Here is a 21,935-nt window from a genome sequence, read left to right as displayed (position 1 = left end):
AGCAAAAAATAATGATATTTTAAAACTGTTGGCTATTTGTCCAAACAGCATTAGATACAATTCTCTTGCAGTCAGTGCTGGTAATTCATGTACCACTGCTGGGACTGGGTTGTGATTTGGGAAGACACTGCCATTTCTTTCTGGTGGCTGCTTAGACTGACATTTCTTTTCTAACACATGTATCTGGCAAGTGAATATGAAGAGCTGGAGGAAAATTGTGTTGCTAGCCTGGAAATCCGTGAGATACCAGATGCTGGGTAAGGTGGGCAATACAATTAATAAGGGCAGGGGAGTTCCAATTCAAGCTATCTAATTATGAGGAAAAGAGAAGACTTTCTTGGAAGAGTTTTTTCTCCATATTCCAAACTCATTGATTTTATGGGTAAATTACAACATCTACATTAGTTTCAGCACAACTCTATGCTCCATAATATTTAAAATTATTTTCTTGGATTCTGGACATTTTTCGTGGAAGCATTTTTATGTCACAGAACAGCTATAGTCCCTTGAGGCTGCAGCAGCAGGGAAAAAAAAAAAAAAAAAAAAAAAAAAAGAGGCCAAATTCCCTCTCATTTGTTTGTTTTGTTTTGGGTGTACTTCATTCCAAAAATGTTCCTGGGCTCCATGTCTCATAGTGGCTGATTAATAGATTTGTAAGCCACAGAGGGGTGGCAAAGCCCCAAATATTTTTATTGCTGTAGACCTCCAAAGTCAGTATGTGTTAATATCCCCATGCTTGTATGGTTAAAAGAGGGGCAGCTCCGTCACACTTCTCAACCCCTTGTATTCTAATAAATATATTCTATATTCTAATAAAATGTCCAAAACTTTCTGCTATGATGTAATAATTAAAGGATTCATATCTGTGAATTTTCATAGCAAAGTAGGTCTTTCTAAACCATCAGAATGAGTTATGAAAACTTCACTTGGTGAAATACACACTACAAATGTTCTGTATAGCATCAAGTAGCACTTTTCTTTGTTTACTGAGATGTAAAATAAGCTTTATTAAATGGTTAGGTCATAGTAATAGTGGCAAAGTATGGACAGTTTTATCAAGTATGTTTTAATATACCTGACAGTTCAATTAACAATTATTAACCAACAATATCGCTATCTGAGATACTTACTAACTGCAAATTAACTGTAACTTCTTGGAAATCTATCTTATTCTTCTTCATAATTTCTTATGCACAAAATCTTGCTGTAGTTCTTTAAGATTATAATTACATGTTGTACAGGAATGTAAAGGTTGTTATATTCAAATCAGAGGAAAACTGAATATATTCATTATATTATTAAATAAAGCTCTAATATCTCAATGCAAAGTTTAAATGAACCAGTAAACAAGCCTATAATATTGTTATGACTAATTTAAACACTGCTAATCCAAATACACAAATATTCTACTAATTACTTTCTTTATGGTGAATGAATAAATACTGTTAAAATGAACCAGTCACTGTAAAATGAAGTATCCTATTAAACTCTATTTCATATCTTTAGTTTTGTGACAAATTCTCATAGTCCAGGAGGAATAACATACAGACTATACGAGAGATCAGAGCTTCATAATAATAAGAACCTCTGATAAATGGACTATGTCTGTTCAACTTCTATTGATTTGTGCTATGCTGCTGCATTCCCAAAAGACTAGATTTCTGTTTAGCTTCTATATTCTAATAAATAAAAAACAATTAAAAATTTGGTTTCAAGTAGGAGATAAATAAAGACAGAAATTATAGTCAATTTAGCTGTCATAGTGTTAATCTGCATGACCTTACGGTCTTGGTACTCTGTGTGTTGTTTTTTATTATTATTATTATTATTTTATTATTATTTTTTTCTCCCTGGTGATTCTCCCTGTGAAAAGGATGTGCAATTTCTTAATGTGCTATTTTCAGATTTTTTTGTTCATAAAACAAATGAAAGGTTTTGTCTCTCCTTTAATGGTTCCATATACATATCACCACCATGTCATCTTGCTGTTGGACTTTCCACTACCCAGGAAGATTCATGAAGATGTTTGCAGAAGTAGCTGACCATCACCCATGGTACAGAGCTGGCCTCTAGCTTCACCACAACTTTTTTTTTTTTTTTAAAGGAAAACTTTCTTGCCAGAATTCATTCTAACTTCACAGCTTTGTTACTCCTTGAGATCAATGATAACAAGCAGAAGCACTATGTAAATGGGATTCTTTACTAAACCTTTCTTGTTGGTAGCACTGAGAGCTACCTCAGGAACTAACAGTTCTTCTGGAAGCTATTCCATCCAGTCATTATAAAGTTGCCTGAATTAGCATAGTGGTAGCATGTACTTGCATTGCTGACTCTTCCATTATTTGCACCCCGCCATGGCTTCAAGCCATGTCCAAGCATGGTCTAAGTGTATGAAAAACAATTCCATTATCCATCGTAATTTCTATTCAATGGTAACAAGTCAAGCCTTAAGGCCCCCCATTTGTCTTCAGCAACCAACTAGATCCAGACACCCCTTTCCTTTCCTGGAGTTACTTGCTCAGCTAATCCATGGGCAAATGGTCTTTGGTCTCCAAATATGTCATTGGTGTATTGGATTTTCAGATCACGTCATCATTTCTCTTTAACTTCCAAAGGTAGCATGTTACAATATTCCTAAATTGTGCTATACGAGCAAATATGGTGACTGGATTTCCTTTATCAGCACTGAAAGTCAGCTAAATTCCAAAATTATTGCATCCAATGTCAGAGTCACTTCCTAGTAATAAATCAGGAGTGCTTATGATGTTGAAGATCTGAATCATTTCATAAGACTGATCATAATTTGGAGGCAGAATATTATATGTTCCAAAGCACTCTGGAGCTGTGAGTTTTGCGAGCAGTCTGTGCACAAGCTGACTGGATAAACACGGGCAAGCATTTGAAGGAGAAGCAAGGGTTACTTGTCAATACTTGCAAATTCCTACTGTGTCTGCTGAATGTGTGTAAGTTCATATCTCCCTGCTTTCACATGACTTTGGCTTCCTTATGACCAAAAAACTGTTGGGCTAGAAAAAGAATTGGATACACAGAATTTCTCCTTTCCATTAGGCATTCAGAGAGCAGAAAGAAATGTGAATGTTTGTTTTTGTTTGTTTGTTTGTTTGTTTTTTGTTGTTGTTGTTTGTTTTTTTGTTAAGATTGAGTGTATCTGCAGTTTCAAGGGAATCAGAAATTATGCATGCCCCTGCAAAGTCAGTATAACTATATTTAGCACTATATCTATACTATCTATACCTGAATTTAGATATTGATATTATCTGTCCTCTACATTGACTGTAAAGGAAGACTAAAGTGACTAGATGGCTTTATCAGCTCCATTGGGGTGCATTTACGCAGGTGAATTTAAATCACAGTTGCTATGGAGGTAATCCTCATTTTGCGCAGCTTCTGATTTAAAAGTTTTTACAACTTCATGATCTGAAAAAATCTTGGCAACTTTCTTTTCCTGATTGAGGTTATTTGTCACTCATCTCTTCTTGCTACAAAGCTTTTTAATCCAGTGAATGGATGATTAGAAATATGTTATAAATAGTGTAGTATATATATGTGTGTCTATATATACATATATATGTATATATATGATTAGAAATATAGTATACATAAACATATATGTGTATACATATCTAATGCTGGATGTCTAATGCTGGATAAATCCTGTTTCTGGATCATTCAATGTCAAACATGGCATTTTATGCCTCTTAAGTACTATTTTCTGATTACAGATATTGTAAACCCTTAATGGTGCAGATCGTTCTGTTTCCAGGGAATAATGCTGCTTGTGTCTTTGACCACATGCCCCTGCTTCATGTTCTGCCTTCCAATGGCCTGATGATTCTTCTGTTCTTTTCTTTGGCGGACAAATGGGAGTGAAAGGGGGAGGGGGGAAGTGAAGCTAATTAACTGGCTGCATCATAATTTAACAAGTATAACATACTATAAATTGATATATTATAATCCTACAGCTCTTATTGTCAAACTGGTTGAGCAAATAAAGATAGCTATTTTTTACTTCTCTATTTTACCCTGTGTCTACATACCTGTTTTGTTTTTTTTTTTTTAGATTTGAGAACTAGTGTTGAGGAGACACTGCAACATTTGTAGTCCATATGCAGTAAATTTCATTCATGTAGACACTGTAGCCATTGCATTAAATTTGGTCCGCTATAGCCATTCATCTGTGATTCCTAGAGATTCAAGCTACCTTGACTGTCAGAGTGAGAACATAGTAAATCTCCACTCAAAAGAGTACAAAAATAATTATGTCTAAAAGCAGCACTCTCGTGCCAGAATTAGTATAGCTGGTAGGCTGGTATGAAAATACATTTGAGATTCTTCCCTGCATAGCATGTAGCACATCCATTAAGACTACATATTCCAAACAGATGCATACAATCAATCCTTGAAAAACAGAAGCTTTTGCTTTTAAATCACTCTTAAAGCATAGAAATGAAAACAGTGTACTCCTTTGTTAATTTGAGCTACACAATTATGTAATCCAGAAAATGTATCGGTGTCAACAAGCTCCAAATCAACAATATAAAGAGGAAATGAAATTATCATCACTAAATGTATTTCCAGGTCCCCAAAGAATACAGGGGTTTTGTCATTAGAAGGTCTTATTTGTCTAGGAATATATTACATTTATTTGAAAGTAAATGACAAGGCAAATATTTATTAGACTGGCGATAACATATAGTCACTTTGCTGAAGTTTAGTCTCTAAATTCATAATTTGGCTGAGAAGGTGAAAGCAATTATTCTATTTTTCATTGAGTTATCAAGTTACTGAGCACCTGCTCTCTACTTCACATTCTTTATGATATAGTTAGTAAGGGCCTGGTGTTGGCCCTTTTAGGCAACTACACATTGTTCAAATTCTCTGTATTAGCAGTAGCACAATCACAAGTGTTAGCTAAAATGGCTTTTGCTATTAATTAATATTGTAAGAACTTCTAGCATGATAAGTAAGAGTGTCTAAGGTCTTTCATTATTCATGAGACTAGTATATATAATACTCAACATTTATATTTGTAGATGAATATATGCAATTAACGTATATGTATATTTATAGAGAATATATACTTGTATATAAACTTATGCATAAAGTCCCCCTTAACCACCTCCATTTAACATTTTGAGCTTTTTTTCACTCACCACTGTTTTGGGAACCTTTACTGTTCACCTTCTTTTCCACAAAATGCACTGCATTTTTACTGTTTATGCTAAATATTGCAAATAGTTTATTTAACTACAATAAATGATCATTTACAGTAGTCAAACCTCAAAAGCAAGTTTTCAAATGCCACCACTCTAAACACATGCTGACTTTGTATAGTAGGTTTTCTTATTTGTTTTTCTGTTGTACTAATTGGTATCACAAATATTTAAGATATTTTTGTTAAACATGGAAAAAATACAGTAAAATATTGTATCCAAACAGCTCTTTATGACTCGAATACTTTCTCCTGGGTAGCAGTATGATGCATGTTCTCTCTCTTAATACAATTTTCTTCATTTATCTCACTCCTGTGGGAATTTTCCTATCCCCCAAATTTCTGTAAGTTTTATCAACCTTTAGTTTCAGTGACATAGAACTGTTTACTATATGTTTCCCTTAAAACTTAGTAACACTCAGATTTAAGATTCTCAAATGAATTGTCAAATGAAAGGGAAAAGCTATTTTAAATGAAATTTCATTATAAAGTTTTAAGAAAAATACATCAGGCTTTTAACTGACTGAAAAACTCTGAAAGGTAAAAAACACCCAGCACAAACACAGGCATCAATGTTTTAGGAAGGTAATGTTAAGTACTCTGTGATTTTCAGTGATACTAGGAAGACTGATTTTCTTATGCCAGTATGTATATTTTTGAACACATCTGCCATACCTTAAATGGGATAAAATGTCTATGTATACAACATCTTTCAGGCTCAGGGAGTCAGCAGCTAGCATAAATTGGTATAATCAGTTTTCTGTTGTTCCTTCTGCTCTGAAGTCACCATTGTAGAGGGACTTTGAGATGGGCTGTGGGTACAGAGAATTGAACAAGGCAGTTTTGGAAGATACATTATGCATCATTACAGGTTGAACTGAAAATCTATAGTTCTGTCATGGGATTTAAATACTTTATAATAATTACACGCAAGTACCTGGGGGACATCCTGTAATATACACCCTCAATATTGCATTACACATACTTATTTTGTGGGCCACAGATTCAATGAAATTAAGTTATGAATTATGACATGAGTAATTTGGGGAATTTGTGAGAGCTGTCTTCTCCCAGCTGGGCATGACTTGTCAGTTTTCTATGATTCTGAGTGTAGCACCTGTTTCTGTGTTTAGGCTGTAGAAACCACCATTTCTTTTTATTAATTTAGTCTTCCAATTTATCACACATACAATTATTATGAGTTGTCCCAAAATGGATCTGACCTGCAGCAAAACTGGGGAACCAGAAGATGCTGCTGGGTTTCGCAATGTTAGCTTGGAATACAACCACAAGTATTTTGATTTGGGTCAAGATCTCCTGTCCAGTGTGCTCTGGATCAGAATAAGTCCACAAACTGGGTTCAGTTTGGATGAAACCAAGTTGGAAGTGGCTCTCTAGGAGTCTGTCTAACACACTCAGGTTAATAGTTACTCAATCTGTGGGACAGGAGTGCAGTTGGGCAGTCCAGGCAGAGTATCTCCCCTTGCCAGAAAAATAACAGTGTCCTCCAGACCAGCTACCCCACCTTCCAGCCACCACCCTATGGGGACAGGTGTGGGAATTTTGAAGAAAAGTAGAAATAGTTGCTCATTGCTTAAATATGAGCACACAGGTATTTTGAGTCTTGAGGTAGTAGCAGAGGGCATTACAACTGTATAAATGAGTTGTCTGAGAGTTCAGGGTAGAGTGTTGTGACTAGGGACCTTCCCCAGTGGCCTTGTCCCACCGTGTTCAGAGGTGGTGTGTGGGAGGTATGCCAGGTGCATAACTACAGAGTAGCCCAGGTGAAGATGTGAGCTTAAAAATGTCTCCAAAGCCCAGAGCAGAGACCCCAGGACCCCAGGTGAGGCTTTTCACTGTTCTTTCTCACTATGTAGCTGGGCTCACCAAAGCCTCTTGCCGCTGGGCAATATCAGAGTTGGCCTTAAGCAGCTCTGCAAAGGGTTTGGGTGGGTGAAGCAATGTGCAGAGTTTGTTGGTGTATGTAGGGCTCAGATGGTTAGTCAGAATTTAATGTGATTTTCATATGTTGTTGTTTTTGTTTTTGTTTTTGTTTTTTTCAGTTGTATGTTACCATAAGGTGGGTAGTAATAATGTATTTGTGCATCCTGCTGGGAGTATAGTGTACACTTTAAACCATTGTGAGGATGAGATGCCTGCATACCTTTTGTATGTAGGCATATATACTAACTAGGATTTCTGTAAAATTGAGCAACTGTTCTTTTTATGTATGCTCTTTAAAATGTGTGATTGGTAGATTTCTTACTGTGGCAATTTTTATACTTTCACTCCACCAAAGTTGTGTTTGGTTGTGTTATTACTAATTGCATTAATAATTTATTTTGTGTAAGGGACTTGCAATATGCTACTCTCTTCCCTAGGAAATGATTAATCAAATGCTTTTTATTTTCTCTAGAAAAAAGTAGTTACCTGCTTTAAATCCAGGTGCCTAGGCAAAGTTCTCTGGAACACATAACTTCATCTCTGTTCTGATGAAGGAAAACCTTGGGGGAAAAAAAAAGTTAGAATTATGAAGTTCAAATTAATATGCATTGTAAATAATCTTACTTAGTGTAGAAGAACAATGTAGGATTTATGAATTATGTGAAGTGGTTCTTTTTAAACTATCAATGCATTAGAATCCATTAGAACAAAATGGAGTTTTAGTATAATAATTAATTGTATTTTTTATTAAGTTTCTTGGTCTCTCACTTTTCATAAAAATGAATTTTCATGCCTAAAAAACAGCAATGACTGACATGATCTTGCTTTTTCATAGACAATTTAATTGTCTTTGTCTTTGGTATAGTGATTGACACTAAATGGTATGATATCAGAAATTATATGATGGGAAATTGAGTCGCAGACTTCAGGGGCAAGAACTTCCATACAATTCAAGACAGAAAAATGTTTATAATTTAATTGCAACTTATACTGTTTGTAATTTATATGTTGTGCCACAGAACCTGCTTTCTGGGAAAAGGAGATAGATTACATTTGGTAGTGATGGATAGCATTGTTCTAATGGTTATTTCAGGTGCAATTTATTTTTTATTTCTGATCATTTGCTATTTTGTGGGTGAAAGTAAGGTTATAGAGGTGTGGATAGAATGTGTACACCTGAGCCATGTCCTGGAATGGACCTGTAATGTATAGCAAGATCTAGATGTATCAGTGTCTAAAATGAGATCATCGCTTTTAGTCCAAATGCAGTGAGGATACCTAAATTAAATATAAATTATACACTCAAAAGATGAATTCTGTGAATTAAAATGAAAATATTAAATCCTCTGGAAATGGGTTAGCAGTTTCTTTAAGCAATTTAATTGCAGAAGATACTTGACAAAAACACGTTTTCATGTTTTATTATCTATAAGAGTGGCCCTAAGTATTAAAGTTAATGCTCTCACACACTAATATATAATTATTTATACTACTTTGAAGTTTTGTGTGTTTTTACAAGGTGCTAATAGTGCTGAATCAAATTGACAAAATTGCATAATTTGTAGGTTAATATTAACATAATCCTACAGTACGTTGTTTAGCAACACTATAGAAATAAAGTTTCCTGAATATTTTTGCAATATAATGAAGATTGAGTATCTTTAATGATAAAGCTTTTAATGATGTAAGTTGTGATACTTAGAAAATTTTATAACTAATAGTATTCTTTTTCATGTAGGCCAACTGGCTGTGAAGCTTTGCTAAAGCAGAATAGATCATAGAAGTGGATTTCACAGTTTATCAAGGAATTATATAAAAATTTCAGGGAACAAATTGAGACACAGATGCAAAATTAAGATTATTTGCTCTAAGAGAACAAACCAAAAACCTTTTGCACCCTGTCTAATGTTTGTGATTTTCCTTTACTCAAAAGTTTTTCACCTACATTTTGGTAACTTCCAAAAAATGCCAGTGTTGTGACTTGGAACATCAAGTACAACCACATTGTATAGAGTTCCACAGAAATCATATCTGATTTAACATCTGTAAATAACTGTGCAATATCAGGTACAATAATACCAAGGAATTTCAGTTTTTGCTTATATCTAATTTGATGTTGTCTTCTGAGTTGCTTTCTTCCCCCTCCAAGTCAAGTCTGAAGAGTTAGGAGAGTGATCATCTCTGAAGCAAGAGTGCTGATACTTTTATAACTTAATGTAAACTGCACTGAAAATTGCTTCAGGAGTTGCCTTTGGCTGCTTTTTGCATTCCAGAGTGTCCCCCTCTCCCCCCAGTCATCCCCCCCCCCAACAATAAATAAATAAATAAATAAGTCCATTATGTACTAATGAGAAGAAAGGAAATTGACATCCCAGGAGGGAACATGTTAAGCTCTGTCTTGAAGGAGCTGTGTATATAGAAAAGTTAGTCAGGTGTTCCATTTTTTTTACTTGTTAATTTTAACTTTCAAATTAGAAGAATAAGGCTAGCTTGATAAGTGTCAGAGCTCATGTACACTGCTTAAGCCCTTTGCAATTTATGCAAGTCATCCATTCTAGTCTGGAGTCTACATGGAACTTCATGCTTGGCTTCAGCGTGTTCTCTTCTATCTTCTTATCAAGTGTATGTTAAGAAAAACAGGACAGGGTAACAAAGAGGAAATACTGCCCAGATACTGGACAGTTACCTATTATCTGCCCCCATTTCTACATGTGATCATCAAACAGAAAGGGATTTAGTAGATGAAGATATGGATGAGTCAATACACATTTTGTTTGTTTTAGCTCTATGATTTGTCTCTGACTGCAAACAAGGCTGGTAAGCATTTAAGAATTGTGAGGCTTGTAACAATACTAGCCTCCAAATTGTGTGGTTGGAGATTCTTGAGGAAGATGTAGTTTTCATGAACGTTTGTAGTTCTCAGAGGATTTCTCTGTTATGTACTCACTTGTGATTTTTTTCTATCTACATTCTGCTGTGCCAAGACTTCAACATCTTAGCAGTTACTCAATATATGTTGAGTTTACTCTTCTGCTTTTGTGAGTTTTGATATTATTGCATATTAACAGGACTGCAGATGGAAAAAAAAATCTTTTAAATTTTAAAAAGCTATTTAAAGTAGTACTTTATATAAAATACTGTGTTACACAGATTTAGCAGGGGGAGCTCTCATTTGGGTATACTTGGGCAGTGTTCTGGAGGTGGTCCTCTAAAACAGTGTGATCATGAAGCTGCATGGTGACATTCCCTTCCATCCCATTTAGAATGGAGCTGCCTCTGCAGCAACAAAACTTCTCTTGTCAGCATGATAGTGTTCAAGTACAGCCAATCACCTAAGGAGAACTGATTTTTAGTGGATTTGCTTGTCCATAAATTCCCACTTTATTTTTTTTTTTTTTCCCCACTGATGCTTAATACTTATTATACCAAGGGTAGCAAAGTTTTATTTGTTTTTAAGACCTGAACAACAAGCACTAGTATTTCAATTTGTAAGTTTTAACTGTACATATCTTCTCCCTGCAACTGTTGTCTTTTCTTCTCCTTGCAACTTTTAGTATCCAAAGCAAAGGGAAGAAAAATGGAGAGTGATGGGAGATTCAATTTGCAAGTGTTGGAATGCAAATTCTATGATATTAATATCAACCCCTACTGAATTTTTGCATTTAAGCTGCTGATAAACTTCCTCATGCTGTGGAAAAGTAATTTCATTTCCTGAGGAATAGGAGGAGTTCTGCTCTAATGTATTTTTCAAAATGAGAAACCATACTGGACCAAAAGAAATGGATTTTCACTTTTATTTTCCATGTGATATTCTTAAATGTAAAATAAGACTTTTCCATTTAATTCAGAGAAAAGTAAGGTTAAAAAAAAGTGCCTTTCAGCTCTGTCTAAATTTGGAAAAATAGCATGATAATTGAAAAATCATCACGATCATTTTAATAAGTGATTGACTTCAGTTTTTAATTAGAAGATCAATAGTCTTTGTTTACAATGATGCAAAGAAATGCAACACATATGGCAGATCCTGCACAACTCCTGTGTTCATCTGTAGCTAAGTAGAACTGTCATAAAATTTCCTAGGAATTTCCTCTGTCTCTATTTTCCCAGGTTTGTGTGCCGATTTTTTTTTATTTATTATTTGGTATTTTCTGACAATTTCTTGGTTGGTTGGTTCTGAGTTCCAAAACAAAATATGGGAGAATACTATTTATAAACAGCCTCACAGTATACTAAAAACTTAATACAGCTTGCTATTGTAGGGAACAGAGACTTAGCTCCTGTGGGAAGGCAATCAGTGCATAAAGCTTAGAGGAGTCCTTCTGTAAATTAATTCTTGTTCTTAAGTCTCCTCTCCTCCCCTCACCCTCCACATCACCTCCCCTCTTCCCCATTTCTGAAGAATTGGTGAAGAAACCAAATGAGATTTAACAAGAACAAGTGTAGAGTCCTGCACCTGGGAAGGAACAACCCAAAGTATCAGTACAGGCTGGGGGATGACCTTCTGGAGAGGAGCTCTGAGGAGAAGGACCTGGGGGTCCTGGTGGATGACAGGTTGACCATGAGCCAGCACTGTGCCCTTGTGGCCAAGAGGGCTAATGGGATCCTGGCGTGCATTAAAAGGAGCGTGGCCAGCAGGTCAAGGGAGGTGATCCTCCCCCTCTACTCTGCCCTGGTCAGGCGTCACCTGGAGTACTGTGTCCAGTTCTGGGTTCCCCGGTACAAGAAAGACAGGGATCTCCTGGAAAGAATCCAGCGGAAAGCCACAAAGATGATACGGGGCCTGGAGCATCTTCCCTATGAAGAAAGGCTGAGAGACCTGGGTCTGTTCAGCCTGGAGAAGAGAAGACTGAGAGGGGATCTCCTCTGTGTATATAAATATCTGAGGGGTGAGGGACAGAAGGATGTATCCAACCTCTTCTCAGTGGTTTGTGGGGATAGGACAAGGGGCAATGGCTGCAAGTTAGAGCACAGGAAGTTCCACACTGGCATGCGAAAGAGCTTCTTCACAGTGAGGGTGACGGAGCATTGGAACAGGCTGCCTAGGAAGGTTTTGGAGTCTCCTTCTCTGGAGATATTCAAGGCCTGTCTGGATGCCAACCTGGGCAGCCTGCTCTGAGGAACCTGCTTTGGCAGGGGGGTTGGACCCGATGATCTTTCGAGGTCCCTTCCAACCCCTACAGTTCTGTGATTCTTAGTTTTAGCTAGTAAGACTGTGTATCCTGAATGTTAGAAAGGATTGTTTTGTACCAGGCTGCACTTTTCTTTATCTTTTTGTCATTGTTTTTAATGGCAGGACTGATCATTTGTTCATGCAGTCATAGAATTATAGAACTGCTTGAGTGGGAAGGGACCTTCAAGATCAACCCCCATGCCATGGGTAGAGATGCCTCCCACTCAACCAGGTTGTCCAGGGCCTCAACCTGGCCTTGAATGCCTCCACAGATGGGGCATCCAGAGCTTCTCTGGGCAACCTATTCTGCCTCACCACCCTCTGAGTGAACAATTTCCTCCTAATCTCTAATCTAAATCTCCTCTCTTTTAGTTTAAAACCATTCCCCTGTGTCCTACCATCTGCCTGAGCAAAAAGTTGCACTCCATCTTCTTATAAGCCTCCTTTAAGCACTGAAAAGCTGCAATGAGGTCTCCCAGGAGCCTTCTCCAGGCTGAACATCCCTAACATCTCTGCCTTTTTTCATTGGCAAGGTGCTTCAGCCCTCTGATCATCTCCATGGCACTCCTCTGGACCTGCTCTAACAGCCCCACATCTTTCTTGTGCTGAGGGCTCCAGACCTGGATGCAATACTCCAAGTGGGGCCTCACAAGAACAGAGCAGACTGGGGCGATTACCTCCCTCAACCTGCTGGCCACTCCTCTGTTGATGCAGATAAGGCTGCAATTGGCCTTCTAGGATGCAAGCATACACTGCTGGCTCATGTCAAGCTTTTTGTCCAGCAGAACTCCCAAGCCTTTCTCTGCAGGGCTGCTCTCAGTGAGTTCTGCTTCCAATCTGTACTCATATCTGGGATTGACCTGACCCAGGTGCAGCACCTTGCACTTAGTCTTGTTGAAACCTCATTAGGTTCACATGGGCCCACTTCTCCAGCCTGTCCAGGTCCCTTTGGATGGCATCTCTTCCTTCTGTTGTATTGACTGCACTACTCAGCTTGGGGTCATCTGCAAACTTACGGAGGGTGCACTTGATCCCGTTGTCTATTTCATTGATAAAGATATTAAACAGCACTGAGGGACTCCACTTGTCATCAGCCTCCCCTGGACATAGAGCCATTGACTGCAACTCTCTGAGTACATCTTTCAAGCCAATTCCTTATCCACTGACATGTGCCTTGACATGGCTTCCAGGAGGATCTTTTCCATGATCTTCCCAGGCAGAGAAAGTGAAGCTCACTGGTCTATAGTTCCCCGGGTCTTCCTTTCTACCCTTTTTAAAAATGGGAGTGATGTTTTCCTTTTACCAGTCACCAGGGATTTCACCTGACTGCCATGACTTTTAAAACCTGATGGAGAAACACTTGGCACCTACATCAATCAGTTCTCTCAGGACCCTGGAATGCATAGCACCAAGCCCACCCCCCTTGTACCTGTTCAATTTCATCAGATGATCTCAAACCTGTTCTTTGCTTACAGTGGGAGGGACTTTGCTCCCCCAGCTGTTTCTCTGAGCATCTTCATGCTCAGAGAAACAAGAGATGTGGGAAGCCTGATTGGCAGTGAAGGCTGAGGCAAAGAAGTTGTTGAGTACCTCTGTCTTGTCCATGTCTGATATTACCAGATCTCCCTTCTTCTTATGAGAGGGGGAACACTCTCCTTGGCCATCTTATTACCAAACTGGCAGAGTACTTTTATCTCAACTACTTCCCATGGTTGAATGTTTGTTGTTTTGTTTAATAAAAAAAAAAAATCTTCTCGTAGATCTTTAAGTGTGTATTTGCCTTATATTTTCCCTATCTTATAGTAAATATAAGAGGAAGTTCAAAGTCTCTGATTGCTGGTGCAACTCAGTTTAGCGTATTATTTATCAAAATTGGTTACTATGAGGAAAGTATATAGCCATACATAGATAGTTATGAAGTGATTAATGTTATTCATACTATATGGTATTACAGGTTTTTAAAATGTGAAAATGTAGTTGGGAGTATATAAACAAGAGAAAAAAAAAATCTGTTTTCTGTCTTCCTCTTCTCTCCTCCCCTCCCCCCCAAAATCATCAGTACAATTGAAGATATCACCAGTGTTCCTTGTTAGTAACCTGTTTTTATATGGTGAGGTAAACTCTTAATGATTGTTTGAATATTACAGTTTATCCACACAGAACCAGATTACTTCCTGGAAAAATAATAGAGCATCTTTATTGTTATCCTTTAAGTACACCCTAAAACCTATTATAATCTTACAAAGAAGGATTATTAAACTAAACAACAGTAGTATATTTAATGATGATCTGCTAACAAAGCATTCTAGCTAATCTCTGATTAGTGATCTTGTCAACAGGAATCCAAAATGTAGGATAACTGAATTCCTTAAACATTGGCCATCTTCAAAATAAATTCTGTTTTCATTTCATGTCTTTCATACTTGACAGGAGTCAACAGATCTTGAACCACAAGATTAATCAGTCACTCTGCACAAAAAAAGATTAGATTTACCAAAGTGCCAGAAGTGCGTACATGGTCTTGTGTGTAGTGGACTGTATACTGGTAGACGTGGAAGTAATATTTTTCATACTAAGTTAATGTAAAAAATTATATTTTAAATATCTTAATTTTTTTTCACTCATACATGTATTTCAGACATTTTTATTTTTGCATAACTATCTTTATCAAATACTCAAATTGAAATGAAACACATAAAACTATTAAAAAAAAAAAGTGTTTAATAAAAGTAGGAGAATACTCCCTTTACACGCTAAAAATGGAAAGTCTTTTGAAGGATGTTGCTTTTTCTTTGCAATAAAAACAGATGGACATTTGCATCCACTGGGGAGGCAGAAAAAATAAGTTTCTTTCCATAAAATTGGAGCAGAATTGTACTATATGCTTGGAATTATCTGGGGCATATAGATTCTATGGAATCTCTCACAAAAGCAGATTTCATAAATTATGTAGCCTTTTGCATCTGTATGCAATATTATAATATTATAAATCATATTTCTACAAAAGAAAAGTCCTTTAATCATAATAGGGTCATGGGACTATATTTTGTTAATAAGCATGTCAAGAATCTGCCTACTGATTTTCATTCTTTGTTTTATGGTATGGTGGGTCAGATGTGTCACAGATCTTTTAAATTATTTTCCCTTTGAAAAGGGATCTGAAAGTAGTTGTATTTTCACAACACAAAACCAGTATGTTAACCCACAGAGAATGTTTGCAGTGTTGGTAGCCACAGCAAGTTACTGAACTGTGTTGTGTTAGGAGCGTTTTAGCAGTACTAGTGTTTTCTTCATGCTAAGTATATGGGCATATACCCAGTTACACTGTGGTCTGTGTGTGTTAAACCTGTGATGTGAGTTAGAGTAGGTTTTAAAGCTGTTAACTGAAAACATGTTATGACCATGGAATTCATCTGAAACATCAAAAAACATTAAAAATGGATGACTGATTTTTGACACATATGTTTAGCAATACTTTCACTATTCAGAAGTACTACCATGTTTCTGTTTGATACAACTTTACAAATTTTTAATATGGAATGCCATCAACGTTGCACAAATTTAATCTGAGAAATCCAACTTTTTATTTTTTTAATTTTTTCCCCTGTGGTAAATAAATAAAGTGTCAATAAATAGATAATTACTTCATCTCCTTTTATGCTTGTAGACGGTTTGACAAATCTTTCGAGAAGTGGCGACTTTTTCATTTTGACATGAAGAGCTTTAATCATTGGCTAACTGAAACCGAAGAGAAGCTGTCAAGAGCACAGATAGAGGCTGGAGACGTGGGTCATGCGAAAACCAACCAATTTCTCCAGGTATGTTTTGATTAACTCATTTTCTGTTTTCCTGCAGTAATTAGAAGTTTGCTGGTCTGGATAGTCTGTATAGTTTTACAGTTCGTTTGAGGTAGATTTCTAGTGTAGAGTGTTTAGTGGCAATTATGGTAAGATATTTCTGTTGTCCTTATTAAATATAGGATTACATGGTATATTGTAGTACTACCACAGTTACGGACTCAATTTGGTCTTTATTTAAAATGCCCATTAATTTCCATTTTATGTTTATAACCAGCAAAAGTAACAGGCTTTATTTTTTAATTTTGTAGAAGAAATGTGATTAACCATTGAGTTGTACAAGAAATATTTCATGAACTAAGTCTTGCAAGTGCCTTGCTCATTTTGCCTGCTTCACGTTTTAATCAAAGAACCTTGAGGATGCTTTTTGACAAATGTGGTATGACAGAATAGCCACTTAGTGCCTATGTGTCCAGTTCCAATTTGTATGCTTTTCATCTTACAAGCTCTTTGAGCAACATAAGGAAAATAGTAATTCTAGTTTCCTGGTAGTTTCTTTCATTTCTCTGTTGTATGATTGAAATGGTAATGGGTATGAAGAATTAATTCTAAACTGATATTTTGCAAGTTGATAGGTTCAGCTGAATAAAATGGCTTGACTAAACTCAGGTTTCATGTCATAAATTCTTACTTCTGCATAAGAAAAATCACTGTTAAACTGATCATTGTACATTTGAATTGCTGGATTGAATTATTGGATTTCAGGTTGAAAGAAATTAGGTCTGTCTAGCATTAAAGGTACCGTTTTGGTCCTCAGGCTTTTACTAATCTATAGCCTGGAGTTAAAATAAACAAATAAATAAATAAAATTATGTATTTGGTACTTTAATATTAAAAGTTACCTTTTTTAAATTTAGGCTGCTATTTCTTGCCTGTAATACTGCTGAACCAAAAAGGAAAACAAATCAAAAAGTATAAAAATGATGTAACTGCTAAGTGATATATTGAGCTGAAAAAGCTAAAATAGTTCGTAAATATTTTTCTATGAATTACCGTCACCACATCGAACACCAAGATCTGGATGAAAAAAAGGAATAAAGATGCTTTCTAATGCATATATAAAAAGTAGCAGACATCATGTATTTTTCCAAACCACTGAAAATTTGGCTTTCTGTCTCGCAGTTTTAAGCATTTCTTTGAAAAGCGAATATACACTCTAGTACCTATCTGGCAGACAGTAATATGGCAGTCCAAAGCCTCACCCTTTCTTCTGCTTGGCCTTGCCTGCTCCATCAGCCTTCTCTGCGCTATTCTAGTGTCCTCAAGCAGCTTCAAATGTATGTTCAGATCAGTGAAAAAAGTGTTTCTTCCTTCTTTGCTAACAGTATCTAAAATGATATTTTCTTTCTGTGAAGAGTTTGATCTTTGAGGGTTTCCAGACCAAGTTAATGTGTCATAGATGTTACAAATGTACTGTATGCATTAGAACATTTCACAGTCCCAACAGATTACAGATGTTAGTCTTCTCACTGTTGAGGAGAAACTTCATACTAAAAGAACCTGAGGTAATGCCCTGCTATAAAGAGGCTTAGATTTCACTGTAGAACACGACTGCTTCTGTTCTACGTTTCTCTTTAACATAGCCTCCTTCTCATGTAAGAAGTATGTTTCATATTTTATATTTAAAACATAAGAATAATGAAAACATCTGAACATAGAATCATCTAATGGTTTGAAAGGGGCCTTTAAAGATCATCTAGTTCAACTTGCCATTATAGGGACATCTTCCACTAGACCAGATTGCCCAAAGCACCATCCAGCCTGGCCTTGAACGCTTGGCATGCACCATTTCTCTGGACAGCATGCTAGCAGAGTGGATTTCTACCAAAATTTTCTTTTTGCAGTCCATCAAGCATTCTCTTCCTTTCTTTTTCCTTGTGTTAGAAATCCCAGCATATTTCCAAAATAAATAAATAAATAAATAAATAAATAAATAAATAAATAATTTAATTCAATAAAACAGTAAAAACTACATTTCTGATGAAAATTCATGGCACTTGAAATGTTCCAACTAGCTTCAAGAACACAGACTAAATGTTGTTCTACATTTATTTATGAAAGAATGTTTAGTCTGAAGCTCCATTTTCACAGTTTTCTTTATCGTCTCTTTATTTTCTTGGTTAGCAGAAAGAGTATGAAGCTTACACAGCATACACTGATAGTGCAATGCAGCAGGAAAGCCTCTTGTTTGAAACGTATTAGGCTTCTATGAGTCTGACAGGAGATACCATTAGAATTTCCATTAGGTTAAAAAGTTAAAACAGCTGTGTGTTCTGATTTACTAGATTAGCAACTTGTTTAATTGATAAGATCATGCTGCTCAGTGAACCATATTCAGAACTAACAGGATTTGTCTGAAAATTCTTTCACAACCAAGTGAATAGTCTTATACAGACTAAGAGGCTGTTTTAGGAAAAGAAATACACCAAATATTCAGATGTGTAGTCCTATCTCTAGACAGGGCTACTTTGGAAAAGTAAAGATGAGTATGTTCATTTAATACATGGAGTCAAATGTTAATGTGAAATGAAATAGTCAACACTACGATTAGGTGATTATGTTAATATAGGTTAAGAGATAATTACATTCTTTCAGATGTCTTTTTTTTTGTTTCCTTTTTGCTACACAATGCAGTAGGATATTACACAACATTTATGCACATACTATATTGTAAACAAAGCCTAATAATAGAATTGTTTCATTTCAGGTCATGAATACTTGAATACTCTTATTTGAAAAAATTTTGTTAGGACTTCTTGAGAGCAGAACTGTGCTGTTGGAAAAAGAAATAACACATTTTATTTTTTAAGAAATTGTAATTGACTTTTATAATTAGAATACATAGGCTTTTAAGGGATTTTTTAACAGATAACATATCATATATTTTATTTGAAACTTATTGAACTCAGTCATTAAAGTAGTTTTTTTTTTTCTTTTTTTTTTTTCTCTCTCATTAGTCTGGTTGAAAAGTTTTTCTGTCTCTTCACTCCTTAATTCACTGGGACTTCAACTTCAATCTCTTCCATTTGCACTTAGTTAATACACATTTTTTCTTTTGCCAATACTGAGATGTAGCTCAGTTTTATCTACTCCCTGATGTTTATTCCTTTCTGTTCTTATGGACTTCAGTCAGGTCCTCTGTAGGACCTCATTTTGTAGTTTTCTAATCTGCTCTCATATTAATTCTTTAATTCCACACTTAAATCCTGTGTCTGTGTCTTGTTTCCTGTGCCTATGCCTCATTCTAAAACACAGTCTAAAACATTCTAAAAAGTTCTCAAAATAGCACAATGTTGTTCCAGCTGAGACATCATCCATACTGTCATTAAGGTAACTCAGGTGTTACACTTTACGGGCTGGATCTTACCAAGGCTGAATGTTCAAATATCATTTGCAATCATCTGTCTAAAAGTCAACATTTCAATTTTTTTTCTTGTGGTCTGCCTTTCAACCGCAATATATATTCCATTTAAAGTGAAAAAAATAAAATACAAGTTACATTGGAAATTGGTGCCAGTTTTATATGCGGGGAAGAGGCAAAGAATAATTACTATTGTGGTGTGTGTGTGTCTGTGTGAGGACATGGTGTTCAGGTACCATAGGTAAATGCTAAATTGACTGCTATACAAACACGAATTCTTCAAAAGTATCAGAACTAGACTGACATGATTCTGAATCATTGCCTGGAAATTTAAAATTAGTATCCTTATTTCAAAAATACACAACATCTAAAATATTTACTCCTTAAACTGGCATTAAGAATTGGTCAGCAGTCTATCTCTATTTAGTATCAACTTTGTAGTTGCAGGTTTAATTCTATTCTATTATTTTATCTGTTGTTTGGAATTTTATATGTGTTTTGTTTGGGTTTTTATTTTTAAATAGTAAAATAATTGGATCTGAATTGTGAAAAAATGTCTTGTGTTCATGATGTTCATCTATTGTGTTTGGTCAGGGATGGGCAAGGACTGGACTTTATAACTTCTTTTCTATAATTTAAATGCTTCAAAAATAATACCTTTCTATAATAATTTCTAAATTTTATACTTTCATTTACAGACATAATTATGAAGGAAATTATGTTTACATTTTATTTTATTTTATTTATTAAAACCAGTGAAATTTTGAAATTATCAGATGACAAGTTTATTAATTATACTCTTCCTTCTGAGCATACTGTGCTTCTGAGTTACAGGTCTCTCTTAAATTGTTCATACATTGAATTTTTCATCATTTACATTTTAGAGTACTTATCCAAGTCTGAAAAAGGCTTGTGAATGACTCATGCCTTCTTTAGACTTTCCTTCTACTGCAGTATAATGTCAGGAACTTCATGTTTTTGCTTTGCAGATGTTGTAAGGAAAAAAAAAATACAGAGAATCTAGGCTTCTGTGCTGAAAGTCATGGTCATGCTAATAATTTTTCTCTTTTATATCTAAATTGGATTTTATGGATATTGATGAGTTAATAACCACTAAATTTAAACAGTTCTTTCTGGAATGCAGCACAAATAGAATTAGAGGATATAGGAGAAAACAAATGTTTTAGTGCTTCAGGCCACATATTCTCATACCACAAAAACACAGTGGTAAGAGGGTGGACAGCATGCTCTAAATTTTCCCAAATGTAAAGCTTGTGAAAATTAAACTATTTTATATAATGATTGCGGATTTCATCATTCACATTTTGTGTTTTAGACTTATTTCCCAACTGTGCTGATAATCCCCAATACTCCTTGTACCATTTGGGATCCATTGTGATCCAAATGGTTCATTTTTGTCCATTTAGATCAATTTTGTTCCATCTGGTTCAGTTTGGACTATTGTCTTTTGTTATTTTTATTTTTTTCCCCCAGAGAAATTTAATCAATGAGAAATCAATCTAGTGTCTTTTTTTTTTTTTCTTTCAGCAGAGTCTTTGATTAGAACAATGATATTGCAATGTCTTTCACATTGCAAGTTCATATATGGCACTATTATAGGAACAATGTATTATTGGCTAATATTTCACTATTAACAAAAGCATCCAGGTGCCTTGAAAATAGATACAGGAGGTTTTGTTTGTTTGGTTTGGTTTGGTTTTGTGGTTGTTGCTGTTATTGTTTCTTAGTATAGTATTTGTTTGAAAGTGTATCCTGAATTAATAGTAAAAATATTTTCATGTTGTATTAACCTATAAGAAGCATTGTTTTGTAATTACATCAGACATTTAATTCTTCTCTACTGCACACTGTTGTAAATAATTATTCATTCCTAATTTACTGTATCCTACTAGACGACTTTAATGTAAATTTTTGCTACATGTAGTGGGACATTAAGATGTCCAAAGGCTATAAAATGGTTTGTTTCTGTCGACTCTTGTACCAGTAATTAAGAATTCATTGCTTATATTCAGATCTTATTGTAAATCTTGGCATTGTTTATTCAGATAACCAAGTTAATTCTCATGAGTAATTAATTAGAATGAATTTTTCAAACATTTCATTATGAAACTCTTTGAAATAACTGTTATTATAACTACTGTGCATAGACGCATAGTGATGTCTTTTTTTTTTTTTTTTTTTTTTTTTTAACATAAATGCATAATCTTGTAATTTTCTTTGTCTAGAAGAAAACAATGTTCTTAGACAGGATACTGTCCTAGATTTCGTGGTACAGATTTCCTGGTACCTAATTGTGACTGCCTTGCTATTTGGGGGTTCATTTGAGAAGGTTAGAGTACTGGCATAGGG

At 35.4% G+C, this 21,935-nt stretch overlaps 1 protein-coding gene across 10 annotated transcripts in view; it reads left to right on the top strand.

Annotated features, from left to right (window-relative positions):
* DMD (dystrophin) overlaps positions 1 to 21,935 on the top strand; it is a 1,234,381-nt gene that overhangs the window by 632,771 nt on the left and 579,675 nt on the right. For all 10 annotated transcript variants that reach the window (XM_084305928.1, XM_084305932.1, XM_084305933.1 and 7 more), the window contains one exon: positions 16,015 to 16,165. In XM_084305928.1, the coding sequence (XP_084162054.1) occupies positions 16,015 to 16,165 (151 nt within the window). The remainder of the gene's footprint in view (positions 1 to 16,014; positions 16,166 to 21,935) is intronic.

This window comes from Netta rufina, assembly GCF_964035555.1.
Source record: "Netta rufina genome assembly, chromosome: 1".
Classification (NCBI taxonomy): domain Eukaryota; kingdom Metazoa; phylum Chordata; class Aves; order Anseriformes; family Anatidae; genus Netta; species Netta rufina.
Note: the sequence above shows the minus strand (reverse complement) of the source record. Positions and strands in the feature narration are given on the sequence as shown.